The 16818-nt window shown below is 38.3% G+C and overlaps 1 protein-coding gene across 1 annotated transcript in view; it reads right to left on the bottom strand.

The window, feature by feature from the left end:
* Window positions 1–16818, bottom strand: part of mRpS5 (mitochondrial ribosomal protein S5) — a 37449-nt gene that overhangs the window by 11732 nt on the left and 8899 nt on the right. The window contains exons 3-6 of the mRNA XM_067138872.2: window positions 11096–11221; window positions 6709–6936; window positions 6578–6612; window positions 6295–6490 (exon numbers count right to left, since the gene is read on the bottom strand). Of these exons, the coding sequence (XP_066994973.2) occupies window positions 6295–6490; window positions 6578–6612; window positions 6709–6936; window positions 11096–11221 (585 nt within the window). The remainder of the gene's footprint in view (window positions 1–6294; window positions 6491–6577; window positions 6613–6708; window positions 6937–11095; window positions 11222–16818) is intronic.

Raw genomic sequence — 16818 nt, 5'->3', positions numbered from 1 at the left:
ATGTGTGGTTAAGGTTATTTTTAATATATATGACTTTTGTTTTCTCAACGATTCATTTGTTTCTATATTCGTCCCTGTTTTTATCTCCTCATAAGATGTGTATTGTTTAATGTAACGCCTTGTGTAATATAAATGTCTACATGCTAGCCTATTTCCCACATTTTGGCTGAAGATGATGCCAAACAGCGTTGAAACTAGTTCCAAGTGTAAATATATGTTGTAAATAAACTATAACATTTATTGTATTGAAAAGGTGGACCCTTTTAAGTTTCCTATCTTCTACACAATGAATACGTGCGTCGAAGTCATGCGGTAAATCTGTGTTTCGTAATTACGAAATGTTCGCCTCCGTAGCGTAGGCCTACTGCAGGTCTGATGATGTCGCACAAATAGGTGAATAGTTTCATGTACGACCCCCGCATTGCAAGCACGAATCAGTCATGTATATACTGTATGTCTGTGTTTTGTAGTTAAGAATGTCCATCAGCGTAATGGTTAGCACAATTAGCTGCCATTCTTGGGAGCTTGAATTCGATTCCTGGTACCGTATTGCCACAGATTTACGAATGGCAGGAAGATTGAAATGCGGTAAAAATGGTACATGCAACTCCTCTCCACTGGGGGCCTGTCTAAAAAGAGCTGCACCACATCGGGATGAGGAAACCAGTTTACTTAAGAAATATCCACAGTTGTTGCTATTAATATAGCAGGCGAGGTCATTAACAAAGTGACTGTTTAATATCTCGTAACTTGGGCCAATATAGGTTTTTCTGGAGAGAAGTAGGTTTAAAATGTGATAAACCGGGCGAGTTGGCCGTGCGGTTAGAGGCGCGCAGCTGTGAGCTTGCATCCAGGAGATAGTGGGTTCGAATCCCACTGTCGGCAGCCTTGAAGATGGTTATCCGTGGTTTTCCATTTTCACACCAGGCAAATGCTGGGGCTGTACCTTAATTAAGGCCATGGCTGCTTCCTTCCAACTCCTAGGCCTTTCCTATTCCATCGTCGCCATAAGGCCTATCTGTGTCAGTGCGACGTAAAGCCCTTAGCAAAAAAAAAAAAAAGGGATAAAAGCATTCCAATCATATTGTTTCACTCGCTAACATACCTCACAAATAATAATAATAATAATAATAATAATAATAATAATAATAATAATAATAATAATAATAATAATAATAACAACAACAACAACAACGACTTTTGGAGATGCCAAACGAAACATACTACACGTTAATAAAAATGGACTGACGGAGAGATTCCTGATGGACAAGGGCAATTATTGTACCTATCTTTAAAAAAAGTAATAAGGCATTTTGTGAGAACTACACAGGAATAGCATTACTGAGTCATTGGATGAAGATTTATGAAAAAATTATGATTTATGAAAGATTTACAAAAAATCAAGAACAAGATAAATTCACAATTAAGAGAAGAACAACAAGGATTTAGACCTGAAAGGTCAACTACTGATGCCATATTTACAGCTAGACAAGTAGTAGAAAAGAAATGGAAATTTGGGAAAGACATTCATAGATAAACAAAAAGCTTATGACATGGTTAGAAGAGAAGAGATATGGCAATGGCTAAATAGAATGGGATTGTCAACAGAAATGCACTTCAGAATTAGAAACATGACAAATGTCTGAACTGTGTTGTAATAGATGGTAAAAATTCAGAATGGTTTAGAACAGACAGAGGAGTTCGACAAGGAAGTGTACTTTCACCAGTGCTCTTTAATATAGTGATGGACAACAATATGAGGAAAGTTCGCCAAGGGTCAAAGCAGCAAATGATATGAAAGTCATAGTATATGCAAACGATGTAATGATATGGGAAGAAAATGAAAAAAAAAAAAAATTGGAAGAACAACTAAATACCTGGCAGAGGGCAATTGAAGAAGCAGGCATGGAAATAAGTTTAACGAAAAGTGAGGTAATGAAAATCAGTAGAGAAAACAATAAAAATGGAGAATGTTAGGTGTAATGGAAGAATTCTTAAAGAAGTAGATGCTTTTAAATACCTAGGAAATAAACTAACTGGGAAGAGAAACATCAAGGAAGAAATTTTGGAGAGGACAGGACATTGTTCAAAAATTTCATTACTGTGAATCAGACAGAATCAGAAATTGGAATGTACCTACCAAAGCAAAAATAATTATATATAAATCGTATTATTTACCAATATTGACCTATGAAGCAGAATGTTGGACTTGGACAAAAAAAGATCTGAGTAGATTACAAGCGACAGACATGTGCTTTCTGTGAGGGATCTTGGGTAAAACAAGGAGGGACAAGATAAGAAATGAAACCATACGAAACATGCTACAGATCAACCCTCTAAAAGAAACTATGGAGAGAAATAGGCTGTAATGGTTATCCACATCAAAAGAATGGGACAAGAAAGATTACCAAGAAGAGCACTGGAATGGACAGAATCTGGAAGAAGACAAATTTGAAGACCACGAATAAGACGGAGGGATCAGGTAGAAGATGACGTAAATCGGAGAGGACGACAGTGACAGACTGTGATGAATGATAAAATGTGGGGAAAAAAGAGAAGGTTAGAAGAGGCTCTGATAACGACCTGCATAAACAGAAACGTATCACAAAGAATAAGAAGAAGAATAAAAAATGGACACAACGATCGTACGAAATTAAACATTATGACGATCAAATGCATTACCGTCACACTTGTAGATAGCCATAAATGCGGTAAATTTTCCTGTTACTTATTTTTAATCTTCCCGTCATGGAACTTCTGGCACTATGCGAGCACTTGATAGCAAACCTAATCTAAACAATGCGGTCTCTCTTATCTCATTTACAGCTGTTAAGGTAAATCCTGATGTGATAAATGTGGAGAACAAGATTGAAATACACTTAAAAATGAGGGTTTGGCTTCAACAGCCGCAGTTATCCAAAGAACGCTTCCAGTCATCATGTATTACATTCGGATATACAACTCGTAACATACGCTAATTATCAGCAGGTGGTTTTGCATGCTTTCTACAACACAGCTTTATTCGGAAGGAGTGGCTTCTGCTATTCACATACACCAACTGGGAATATCAGAGACCATCTCCAGAAACCATTTGGGTATAGATTCTCACTGTTTGGACTGTATATTCGGGAATTAAACTATTTTTAATTCAGAAGTTTCATAAAAGACGGGACCTCGAATGCTCTCGATGCATGGCTGACGAGATGCCAGTGAAGATGACGTCATTTGGAATGACGACATGCCGGTAGCAGGGAAGTTGGCAGCACAAGACGATAATTCAAATTAAAGCGGTGATTAGGTTTACTCAGGTTTACTGTGTGGTAGGCCTACTGCTCAACTGACAGAGACAAATGACTGGCCGTTACGTTCTTTTGTATCAATATTGCATAATATAATACAGTACCCTTATCCCTTTTCTCTACGGGGTTGAGTATGAAATGACACAAATCTTCACAGCGAGTTTTTACGACCGTATGCCCTTCCTTGCGTCAACCTAATCAGAGGAATTAATAAGATGAAATGAATGACGTGATATGAGTAACTAAAACTGACTACCGGTATGTTTACTTTATATGTAGAACTAAAAGTCATGTTCACCATTTATTGTCTTTTTCCATTTAGAAATACTGCCTTCCAATGAAAATAACCAGTATAACTCAAATACATTCATAAGTTTGCTAAAGAACAGTGTAGAATGTTTACATGTATAATTTATAGCTCATTATAGCCCAGAAGCCATGTGTTCACTGCACAAAATTTGAGGTTATCATATATTGGACCTTCCTTACTTTTTTGGCTATAAAAGCGGGGGAAAAAAGGGGTCTAATATGCAAGTAAATACGGTCTGTTTTCAGACCAACTTTGCTTTACGCAAGTGAAAATTGGATGGACTATGAATACAGCAGAACCTCGATAATTTGAAATTGGTTAATTCAAAATCTTGCTTAATTCGAAGCAGCTCTCGTTCCCAGAAACATGAGGTACAGTTTTGCATGTTATATAAACTGTTTAATTCGAAATACGGATAATTCGTAATTCAAAGAACAATGTCGGTCCCGTTACTGAAATTCACACTTTTAATTCGAAACTGCCTTTATACTCGGAAAAAAAAAAAAAAGTATTTTACACAGTAATTTAAATTCAAAATTTCTCCACACCATGAAAGAACACGTCTTAAGGAACGTGTAGGGATAACTTTCAACACTTTCACCCACTCCGGCATGTCTACAGTATGCTCCATATCTGCTAAGTTTGAGTGGAATCGTAATTATTTTGTATTCAGTGTTTTAAGGAATGCCACAATATCACGGAGCAGACTGTGTGCAGAGAGGGGGAGAGGTAGAATCCGTGTGCAATGGCGATGCCGATCGTTGGCGAAAAAGCGTGGCTTATATGACCAATTCGTACGCACCAAACAATAATGTCAATGCCGATGAAACTGCATTGTTTGTTAGTTTTATTTGTTTAAATGCCGAGGCCAAACGGACTTATGGTTTTAAAGGAGAGAGTTGCCATGCCAGCCGGGAAATATACTGTGTTGGTATGCAGTGCACACGGAAGCGAGAGTCTTCCTTCCCCTGTCATAAGAAAGTTCGAAAAGCCACGATGTTTTAAGGGCGTCGGGCACTTTCCGTGCAAGTACAACGCATCTAAAATGCATACAGTACAGTAATCCAATAAATAAAGCACTTGCACTGGGGAGCCAGTATAGATTTCTCCTCGTTTTTGAATCATGTTTTCTTTTGATTTCATTGCCTGAGTTTATGTTTACCAGTGAGTTATCCAAGTGCATTATTTGAATACTGTAAATGAACCTTGTTGGATACATTATGGAAAGTTTTTTTTCCATGGCATTTGAGAGGTTTAAACTGTGAATCAAGGTTAATTGCACTCAGTAACGGGTCTTAGAATATACTGTGACGCCGCAAGGGTTGGCATTTCCAAGTTAAGTGTTGGCGGTTAATTCGAAGTCAGATTTTTGCGTCCCAACGACTTCGAATTAACGAGGTTTTACTCTATATTATTCATAAGCAAGAAGTAACAGACAAGAAAGTAATGAGTATGATTGAAGGTACAAATAGATGAGAACTAAGAAAGGCAGGTACTCATAATGAGGAAATAAAGGCTAAGTTAGGAACGAACTCGATGGATCAAGCTATGCGCATAAATAGGCTTTGGTAGTGGGGTCATGTGAGGCAAATGGAGGAGGATAGGTTACCTAGAAGAATAATGGACTCTGTTATGGAGGTTCGGAGGAGCAGAGGGAGACGAAGACAATGATGGTTAGACTCAGATTCTAACAATTTAAAGATAAGAGGTATAGAACTAAACAAGGCCATAGTACTAGTTACAAATAGAGGATCGTGGTGGCAATTAGTAAATTCACAGAGGTTTGCAGACTGAATGCTCAAAGGCTTAACAGTGTATAATAGCTGGCCCAATACCTCACAAGAGCCCCTTGGCAAGGTTACAGTGAAGCCTCCAGCAGAGAAGGAGTCCTTCAATATGATGAATTTGATCAGAAACAGCAACCTAGACATCCTTGGGGTTAGTAAAGATGACAACTAAGAAGCTTTTGTACTTACGGTGAGCAATTCCAAACAGCATCTGACTCAGAGTAGGTGGCTGAGCGACCTAGACACCCTTGGGGTTAATAAAGATGACAACTAAGAAGCTTTTGTACTCACACTGAGCAATTCCAAACAGCATCTGACTCAGATTAGGTGGCTGACTATGAGTGAGCGGAGGATCACGGGCTCCACAGCACCTATCAATGCCTAAAGTATATTACTATAGAGAAAGAAATATGGAGTGTGACGTGCCATGCAATATGCTCAGGAGCCAGTGCCTTGAAGTTTCCAGACTTTGGAAGTGTATCAGTATGAGTGGGGAGTATCAATGAAACTCAGCTTGAAATTAGAAGCAGTCTTGATACAATGGATACTCTAGTGTTAGGCTTCATATCTGAGCACTTCAAATACAACTTTCACCATAGTCTCAGAAGGCACGAGCTACTATTAGATTCACTCAGCCCGGATAACAATCAGACTATACTTCATACTTACATGGTAACTGACATTTGACTGGCACAACATTACATATAACAAAACCTATGCATGTGTGGTGTATGGTGTACATGAAGCAAGACAGGTCAAATTGGAAGCAGAGGGGTGCAAAATATCATGTTAAAATATTTGATTTGCAACCTGCATCCAATTTTTTTAAAAATAATAATATATCCTAATAGGAAGTTGAAATAGACGAGAGAAGATGAAATTAATCCAAAACACTTACTAGTATGGTTATTATAGAGGTTGAAATACACCAACTTCTGTCCAGCTCTGTTTTTTGCAGCTTTAATTGCAGCTTTACCATCCACAGCTTTACCAAGAGCAAATCCAGCCAAGCCCCTTTTATTTCCAGTGACTGCAAAGCAACTCAATCTTCGCTTACGTCCGAAATTACCTTTCATATTAATTACAGTCTTAAACTGGAATGAGAAAGATTTTAATGTATTGTATCCTTTATTTATATTTTCCTTCCATTTCAGTGACTCTAACTATTACAGATTACTTACTTCTAATATCTTTGTGTCGAAGCCATCAAAGGTATCTGTTGGAAAAGAAACAAATATAAAATTCATTAACACAGTAATAACCAAGTAAAACAATTATTTACTAAATTTATGAACAGTAACAGAACATTTACCTTCACCAACTGGATCGGGAGGTCCAATACTCCGTCCAGGTAACTTTGCTCCTGACCAACCTCGCTCAATAGGATTCAGACGCAATGGACGAAAGTTTCCCATCTCATCACGAATTTTAATGAGTTTCTTCATGTGTTCTGGATCTTCAGGAAGTTTCTGTTGCTGAATTAATTCTCGTCCTCGAAGTACAGGTGCACTCAGACCTGGCCACACAATATTGGCTCGACCTATAAAAATGAATAGAAATTCTTAGTAAAATACATGAAAAGGTGAAAGTACACAAAAGCTCTTAAGAAAGAGCTAAATGAAAGTAGGGGGAAAAAAATAAACTATGTACTTTATTTGAGCAGAAGAAACTGGAAATGAATAACTGATCTGCTCACTAGTTATTGTAACTAAAGGGACCTCCCTCTTTTGCTAGATGTCAGAAATCACATGAAAGTGCTAAACACATACTTACTGAATGTGAAGCCTTAGCCATGCTCTACGGAGTCACACTCTGTGTTGGTTTAAATGACTGTCAAAAAATTATAATGATAGTCTTGAATACTTCCATTTTTTCACTCACTGAACATGCAGGACTTAAAAAGTTGCTGTGCACAGAGACATAAAAGGCTTCCAAGTAAATTTATGATGCTGAATGTTGCAGAATGAATTTTACTGTATCAATATTTTTCTTTGGCACTTCCCTGCCAAGATGCAAGATCCACCATAAGTCTACACTGGGCCTTCCACATCATCATCTGGTCAATGGCATCAGCACATATCCTCATGTCCATCCAATGTTTTCTTGGCCTTCCTCCTGGTCTCCATCCATCAAGGTTAAATGCAAGAGCTTGCTGCGCTATGGATGTTGGATCAGCTCTGGCCATGTGCCCAAACCAGTGAAGCTGAAGCCTTGTCTCTCGCATCTTGTTCTGTATTGGGGCGACTTTGAAAGAGGCCCAGATGGCTTCATTCCTGATATGATCAAGCCGCGTGGCTCTCAGTGACCAACTTAGCATCTTCATTTCCATTATATGAAGCATATCTGCTTGTTTCTTGTATTTGAAGGCCAACGCTCTGCCACACAGAGCACTACTGGGCAGATAATCCTGCGGTATACCTTTGACTTCAGATGCAGAGATAACTGCCTATGACAAAAAATGCCTGTAACCTGCTACCATTTGAGCCAGGCAGCATTTACTCAAGCTCAAACATCCTGGAGCATGCCTCCATCTGCTGACAGGTGAGAACCAAGATATATGAACTTGCAGGACTTTGTAAGAGAAATTTTATTAGAAAGAATTCTGACATCTGTCTGGATGCCACATTTCACTAGTTGACAAGTTGTTCAAGTCTGTTCTGGGAGTCACTAGCCAGCATATCATCATCAGCATTAAGCAGAGAGACCATGGCCGAGAGTTCTGTATATTTGCAGTAACGGAGTCCATGTAGAGAATGAACATCAACAGTGTCAAAGATGAACATTGAACCCTGATGGGCGCCCACTCGAATACTCAACGGCTAAGAGATACTTCATATTAAAAAATGTATCATTTGATCCGTATTGAGATTCACTAATTATGAAGAATTTAAGGGCCTTTGAGAGTCCACCTACTAAATACACTTATTTATTTGTTTATTAAGTCACATTAACATACGGGACATGTTTCGTCCTTAAGTATAGGACACCTTCAGCTGTAGCCTGGCTAGAGATGAAAATAAACAAATATAAGAAGAAAGAAAAACATGCAATAGCTACAATAAAATCATATTCATCCACTAAAAAACAGGTCAGATTTAAAATAGGCCTATTTTCAATTTAAGGAAGTTATTCCTAAATCTTGTAGTTGAAGAGAGCAAAAACGTTTTGCACAGCACTTATTGCATTAAAAATTCTTCATGCCCATATCCAGGTGAAATTTTAACTATATGGGAGAAAGGGGACCTCTCGAAGGCAAGGCTTGAGAAAACGGTCAGAAAAAAGATGTCAAATGTGGCGAGATCTGTGAGTATCTAAGCAAATTCAAGACGCACACATGTAAAAACAACTAACAGCAAGGACGGCTGATGAGGATGAGAGGGGACCTTTTTCTATACAACGCTAGATCTGGCCGCATTTGACATCTTTTTGCTGACCATTTTTTTTTTTCAAGCCTTGCCTCTGAGAGGTCCCCTCTCTCCCATATAGTTAAAACTTTGCCTGAATTTTAGCATGAAGAATTTTTAATGCAACAGTGCTATACAACGAGTTTTTAGTCTCTTCAACTACAAGATTTTGGAAGAACTTTGTTAAACGGAAAATAAACCTACTTTAAATCTGACCTGTATTTTAGTGGACGAATATTATTTTATTTCAGCTAATGCATTTTTTCTTATATTTGTTGATTTTAATCTCTAGCCAGGCTGCGGTTGAAGATGTCCTATACTTAAGGACGAAACACGTCCCGTATGTTAAAGTGACTTAATAAACAAATAAATAAGTGTATTTTGTATTCAGTAGGTGGACTCTCAAAGGCCCTTAAATTCTTCATAATAAGTGCTACTGGCTGCACAGTGAACAGAACTGGTAGTGTTGTTATAAAGAATTTGTACTCAGCAAACATAAGCCTCAGGAACACTATGGGAACAAAGCAAGTACCAGATCAGTTTGTATGGGATCCATTCAAATGCCTTTTTTCAAATCGAGAAATGCCATGTGGAGTGTTGTTCTTTCCTACAAATGCTTCTCTTTCAGCAGATGAACAGCCTGGATCGAGTCATTTGTCCATGATGGTTTGGTGAGATGGTTAACAATGATAGGAATTTGGGTATCAATCACATGCTCAAGGATTTTCATGGTGTAGCAAATGAGATGGACAAGGTGGTAATTGGTATAAAAAGTGACATCACCTTTGCCTTTCCAGATGGCTACTGTAATGCTGGTCTGCCAGGTGGAAGGGATCTCATTTTCCTCAAGGCACTCATTAAAGAACCCTGCAAAGAATACTTCTCCTTGATGTCCCAATTCTTCCAAATATCTGCCAGGATGTCATCCAGTACAGTTGCTTTGCCATTTTTCATGGTGGAGATAACAACCATAACCTCATCTGCTGTAGTGGGAGGTTCTGCATCTTCTACATCTGCAGTTGGAAATGGTGGATGCTGGAACTCCTCATTGTAGACTACATTGAAGTAACTGTCCCAGCAATTTAGAATGTCTAGATATTTTCACAGAAGATGTCCGTGTTCATCTTTAATGCATTATGTGGGCAACATCTTGTGTACTCCGATGATGAAGACTTTGCTAACTTGTATATATAATTAGCACCCTTAGGTCTGTCGAGATGTTCCTGTACATGTTCAGACTTACCTGCTGCAACAGCCTGTTTGGCAGCAGATTTAAGATGAAAGTTAATTAGATTGGTATCAGTCCTGGAATGGAGCCAGATTTTGAATGCTGTCTTCTTGAGTTTTTTGGCATGCCGGATGTTTTCATTCCACCACCAAATCTGATTGTCCACAAAATACCTTCCTGGTTTTGTCACACCCAAAATTGTCATAGCACTTGTCTAAATTGGTGCTGTAACTTGATCCCATGTAGTGTTGCTCGTAGGGAGTGAACCAAAGTTATCCAAAAATTGTTTTTCCATGCCAGGTAGTTTCCACCATTTGATGCACTCCGTGATTGTGATGGGTTTGGCAGATGAATGGAGCCGCCAAAGGTGAACATCAAGGATTAGGAGCTTATGTTGAAGAGCAATATTATCTGAAGGGAAAACTTGAGTCCTTCACCAGACGCATGTCTTTTCTTTGCACCATCCAGTAGTCGATTTGTCTCTCATGGCCTCCACTGCTGTACGTGATCAATTTGTACTCTTGAATTCCAACTTTATCTTCATATTATGATCTTTCCTACCTTTTGAAAGCTCCTCTCAAGCTTATTTGTTAAATAAGATCATTCCACGCTGTCTATCCACTGACAGCTCAGAACATACTGCTTAGTCAAGCGCCTCATCTCCTTACTCCCAAGTCTTCCCAGCATCATTTTTGTAACACTACTCTTTTGTCGGAAACCACCTGGAACAAGTTGTGTTACTTTTCTTTCCTTTTCAATATTTTCCAGAATCTTACAGAATATGATAAGAAGTGACTTTGAAGTTTGTTATAGAAATACATATAAAATCTTCCATCCCTAAATCATTAGTAGTTTTACTTCCAGATACATTAAGTTTACAAGAAACAATTCATTAAATTATATTTTGAAGAGGATTTTTCAGAGAGATTGATTTACTGATTTCGATATGAGATTGGCTGTCATTAAGTTGAGAACAAAAAAACAAAACACATTTGTCGTTCATTATATAGTGAGCAACAACAGCAAAACTTTAGGTGCAAATCAAAGATCAGGGTGCATTTACTTACCTACACCAATTATTTGACCTCTATTAAGGTCTTTGGCAATCTTCTTTCCCACGCCCCTTCCTCGACCCCTCTTCTTTCCTGCATTACTCACACTGGTCACTCCTTTCCACAACTCTGAAGCTGGCACTAAAACAGCAGAATATTATTAGAATAAGAAAATTACAATTTTAGAAGATATAAATAATACTGTACTTTTATCATACAGTCTTCAAGCCTCTACAGACAACTAGCTCTACAATCTCTTACATTACAAAACAAACATAATACATAAATTCTAATCATTCTCTTGCATTTCATGACCGAACCCATTAGTCTCTAAGACAACCTATCCTCCTCCTCTATTTGCTTCACATAAGCACAGCTGATTCACTGTTTAATCTTTTTCTATTCATTGCCAACAATCATACTAATACTCTGTATATATATTTATATATGTGCTAGCTGAAGACAACCCACTCCGCTGGGTTTTTGTACATCCATGTGGTTTCCACTGTATAATATAGAAGACATGCATTAAAATACCACTCTTTTCCTGTTTCTTCTTTAATTTTATCATTTTTCTCAGAGTGCATAAATATCTTGCATTTTCAGTAATTTCATAAAAATACATTCTTATATATTACATTAGATGTCTTGTTGTCTGGCACATGCACAAACAGATTTTCTGCTGGTCCAACACGGGAGAAAGAAATGTAGAGCTGACCATGTGCAAAATCGGAATATTTCAAATTACTCCGCAATTGTGGAACGTTTGACCCTGAGCCTCATTGATAGTCATACTATAAGCTAATCTCACTGTGAACTGTAATCGTTTTAAACAAAATGACAAATCGTTTGAGATCAATGGAATTCTTGGTACGAAAACAGATTTTCCTTTCTCTTTGCCAGTTAGGATTACTGCTTATGTTGGAACATCCCTAAGCAAATGCATACAATATAGTACCATCATTGATTGCATCTTTGTCATGTTCATGATGCGTTTTACATCAATATGGCTCCTCTCTTGTGTTTTTATTTCATCACTGCACACTGATGCAATTTATTCATATTGTGTATAAAACCAAGGAGTACACATCACAACCTTCTAGAGTACATTCTCACTCCGATCGTTCCTGTACATTCTCACTCATTTTAATACAACCAATGACGAAATCATCCACTTTCAAGCCCCACATCTCCCACACCAGCACCACAACAGACACGCAACCACTATAGTCTAGGATGGGAGAATCAAGGCTAATGCCACACACAAACACCAGTGGTCTGCAGTGGGTAGTTGTGGCTGCAAAGTTAAATAGTCGGTCGCTTTCAACTCCCAACATCTTCCACACCACAACAGCTACAGACTCGCTACCCCTATAGTGCATGACGGGAATCTCCAGGCTACTACCAGACACAAAAACCAGTGGACTGCAATGGATGCTTGTGGCTTCAAGGTGAAATATACAAACACACACGTTTGTTTATAGTCAGACGCTTTCAAACCCTCACATCTCCCACATCACCACAGCTACCAACATATACGGCGGGAGACTTGAGGTTACTACCACACAGAAGCATCAGTGGTATGCGGTGGGTAGTTGTGGCTGCAAGGTTATATATACGAACCCACACGTCTATTTATATACATATACTGTAGTTGGCCACTTTCAAACCCCACATCTGCTACACCACCACAGCTACTGACACACAACCAATATAGTGTATGATGAGAGACTCAAGGCTACTACTAACACACAAACACCAGTGGAGGTGAGTTGCAAGAACCACCATTTTAACCAAATCAAATTCCTCCTGACATTTGGCAGAACTGGGAATCAAACCCAGGCCACCGAGGATGGCAGATAATAGTGATAACAATTTATGCTATGGAGGTGGACTGAAACTGTACTTAAGAATTTCTCTTGATATATTTTATAGCAATTTGTAAACTGAAAATATTTCTAAGTGAAAGGTTTGGACTTGGAACATCCCTAAGCAAATGCATACAACATAGTACCATCCTTGATTGCATCTTTGTAATGTTCATGATGCGTTTTACATCAATATGGCTCCTCTCTTGTGTTTTTATTTCATCACTGCACACTGATGCAATTTATTCATATTGTACTGGCGTAGCCTTCTTCTGAAGTTCCTGATTGAGCCTAGCATGATTTCTGTTTTGTCATTTGGCTTTTGTGTAATTGTAGTGTGTGAAGTGCAGTTGTTGCTGTTTTTAATGCTGAAACGGAAGTGTTAACTTAATAAAGACTTCAAAGAACATTCTGTATTTGGTAACTGTGAGTGGTAGAGATTCGCAAGCAAGCAACAAGCACTGAAAAGAATTTTGGATATTACTGATGAGCTCAAATCTTACTTCCTGTCCTAGTCCTACAGTTCTGAAAAATTTCTTTGAAGATGCTACTACACAAGTATAAATGTCCGGCTCCGTAACTAAATGGTTAGTGTGCTGGCTTTTGTTCTAAGTTTAAGGGGTCCCTCCACCTATTCACAACTAGTCAGAGAATGTAACTTTCATTGGTTAATTCCAGTAGTTTGGAGTTTGGGTGTGTGTGCCATCTTCAGCATTAAGATTCACCCTTTGTAGAGCCTTGTCCACACAGATGCACATTACTCCTGGCCCACTCAAGATAAGGGCAAGGTATGTGTGCTTACCAACAAGGCACAAGTCTTGAAGGAGAACCATGCGCCCGACATCACAGCGAGTACAACTAACATTCTCCGGCTACAAGAATCAACATGCTAACTGATGTAGAGGCTAGTGACAGAGGTTGATCATAGATAAATTATTATTTAACTCTTTATTATTGTTACCAGCAGTGAACAAATACAATGACTTCAATGTGGACGAAGTTGCGGGTACTCCTAGTAAATAAAGATATACACAGTTATTCAGCAAAGCTTTCCACTTCAAATATCTTCTGACCAGGCAAGTTGGCCGTGCTCGTAGAGGCGCGCGGCTGTGAGCTTGCATCCGGGAGATAGTAGGTTTGAATCTCACTATCGGCAGCCCTGAAGATGGTTTTCCGTGGTTTCCAATTTTCACACCAGGCAAATGCTGGGGCTGTACCTTAATTAAGGCCACGGCCGCTTCCTTCCAACTCCTAGGCCTTTCCTATCCCATTGTCGCCATAAGACCTATCTGTGTCGGTGCGACGTAAAGCCCTTAGCAAAAAAATATATATATATCTTCTGATCCATTAAAGATGTAGGCATTCTGTTTCCAGGTTCTTTAATTGTATTAAGGAGCTCATAAAACAATGTCCAATTCATCTACACAACGTATGTGGTTACCAAGAAACCAGTAGCAACTTTGTTTTTTTTAAAGGGTCTATACTAATTTCACCCAACAAGAATTGAATAACAAGTTCAGTGATGTGCTTATTTTTGCAAATCTGATGAGTACTTTTGGGAATATTAAAGGGTTTCATGTGTAGGCATTAGACAGAAAGTGATGTGCTACTCACCGCTGATGGTGATTCGTCTGTCAGGCGGGAACTCTTAAGCCTTGAGCAGACCCCTTTGTGTTATTCGACAGGGGTAGGCAATGTGCTGGTAGCCTCTCCCTTCCTACTATGATAAATCATATTATTCATTTCATTTCATTAACTCCCCTGATGAGGCTGATATCAGGAAGGGCATCTGACCATGAAAACTCACTACGAAGATTCATCTCACTTCATACCCCGTAGAGAAATGAGAGAAGGATTGGGCATACATATGAGGACACTGGCAAGTAAGCCAAGATTGTCGAAGTTTAAATGATGCCACATAAACAAAGAGCAGAATTATCAAAAATAATGTAAGAATAAGTTTCTGCAGTAAGTAATAATATTTATAGGAAGTTGCTGTCTGGTCTACTAATTATGCCAACTGTAAAGTTCAGAAAACTTCCTTGCAAAAACTCTTGCAAAACCTGATTTTGAATGTCACTGGACCTTACATAATGAACAAATTAGGGATCAAAAATTATTTACTGAAGTCCTGGATTTACAACTTGCCCCTCTTCCTGGATGAAAAGCAGAGAGAAGTTTGTTGTGTTCATCGTATGATAATGTTGATGTAAGAATACTGAAGAATGTACCTACATTGTTTTCATTTCCCTTCATTTTCTACACTCTTCCCAAGTGCACCACTGTAGCATAAAAAATATAACACGATATGTTCCAAACTTGTGGGCATTGACGAAGGGTAGGCATGTGTTTCGTGAATGTATGTAGACTCTCAAACCGGTAACTGTATGAATAACTGTGTCATATGCCATAAAAATCTACCAATGTAGTTATGGATGACTATCATGTTGTATTTAGAGATTCTGAACTAAGGTCTAGGAAACCACCCACTCTTAATATCAGATAACCACCCCATTTTTTTCATTTTCTGGTCTTACCTATCTCACCCCTGCCTTCAGCAGAGAGCATCCACTTATTCTGTCTTCCGCTGATAAAGGCTGCAACCAAAACTTTTGAACCCACGATGTTCTTCTTTTGTGTGTATTGTAATCACATGTTTTAACTGGTATGTCACCGCTCTCCATCCGTTTCCTATACGTATATATATTTTGCTCCTATTAGCTTTCTTACCTGAACATATACAGTACCAGTATAAAAATATATATAGTTATCAATGTATATCTGTCCAGCTTCATGGTTGGATAGGAGCATGCTGGCCTTTGGTCTGCAGAGTTCCAGGTCCAATTCCTAGCTGTGCTTTTGAATTTTGGCATGAATCATCAATTTCTAAGGTTCTAGGACCAAGTGTTTCTGCTTTATATGCAAGTCTCATACAATACGTTCCCTCACTACAAATACATGGAGTACCTAAAATGGCAACCACCGCCTAACATCCACAAAGGGTCTGCCTAGTAAGAGCTGAATCTGGGTTAGAATAATCACACGAATATTATGTGTATCTTGTACTGTGAAATGAAAATTGCAATCATCTGTAGACAATAATTGGGTATTCAGTGTAATGTCAAACCATGAAAAAGTTCTTTATGAGAGGCATGCAATTGAAAAAAAATGTTCTGAAACTAAAAGGCTATTAGAAATAGGCCTACATATCTGCAGATCTACAAAAGACACATGGTTAAGCACAGTGAAAGAGTAACAGAACAGAAACAAACAAGACAACAAAAATGTAATTGTTATGCTTGATGTTTGATGGATCATAAAAACAGAAAGAAGTATACAAGAAATCTATGCAGTTTCAGCTGGCAACCTGATTGTAGAGAAAGTTGAGTAATTAGCTTGGAGTACAATTCTGATTTTGAATCAATCAAGGCTGTGATAAAATCAATAACACTATTCTTTCCAGACAGGGGTCATTTTCCTGTACATAAACTTAATAGCATGAACCAGTTTGGTAGTTTGTGTTAATTATGTAGTTGTTATGACAGACTGTAAAAATTTTCCATGTTGCAACTTGCACAATTCAGGAATTATGATATGAATATCACACTGCAAGGTGAAACTAATGACATAGAAAATTAATATCATAGATCAGAAATAGCAATGTGAAGCAAGTAGACAGTTTTTTTTTTTTTGTTTTTGTTTTTACAATCTGTTTTATTTCACACCAACACAGATAGGTCTTATGATGACGATGGGATAGGAAAGGCAGTAGGAAGGAAGCAGCCATGGCCTTAATTAAGTACAGCCCCAGCATTTGCCTGGTGTGAAAATAGGAAACCACAGAAAACCATCTTCAGGGCTGCTGATAGT

This window comes from Anabrus simplex, chromosome 1 (assembly GCF_040414725.1).
Source record: "Anabrus simplex isolate iqAnaSimp1 chromosome 1, ASM4041472v1, whole genome shotgun sequence".
In the NCBI taxonomy this organism is placed as follows: domain Eukaryota; kingdom Metazoa; phylum Arthropoda; class Insecta; order Orthoptera; family Tettigoniidae; genus Anabrus; species Anabrus simplex.
Note: the sequence above shows the minus strand (reverse complement) of the source record. Positions and strands in the feature narration are given on the sequence as shown.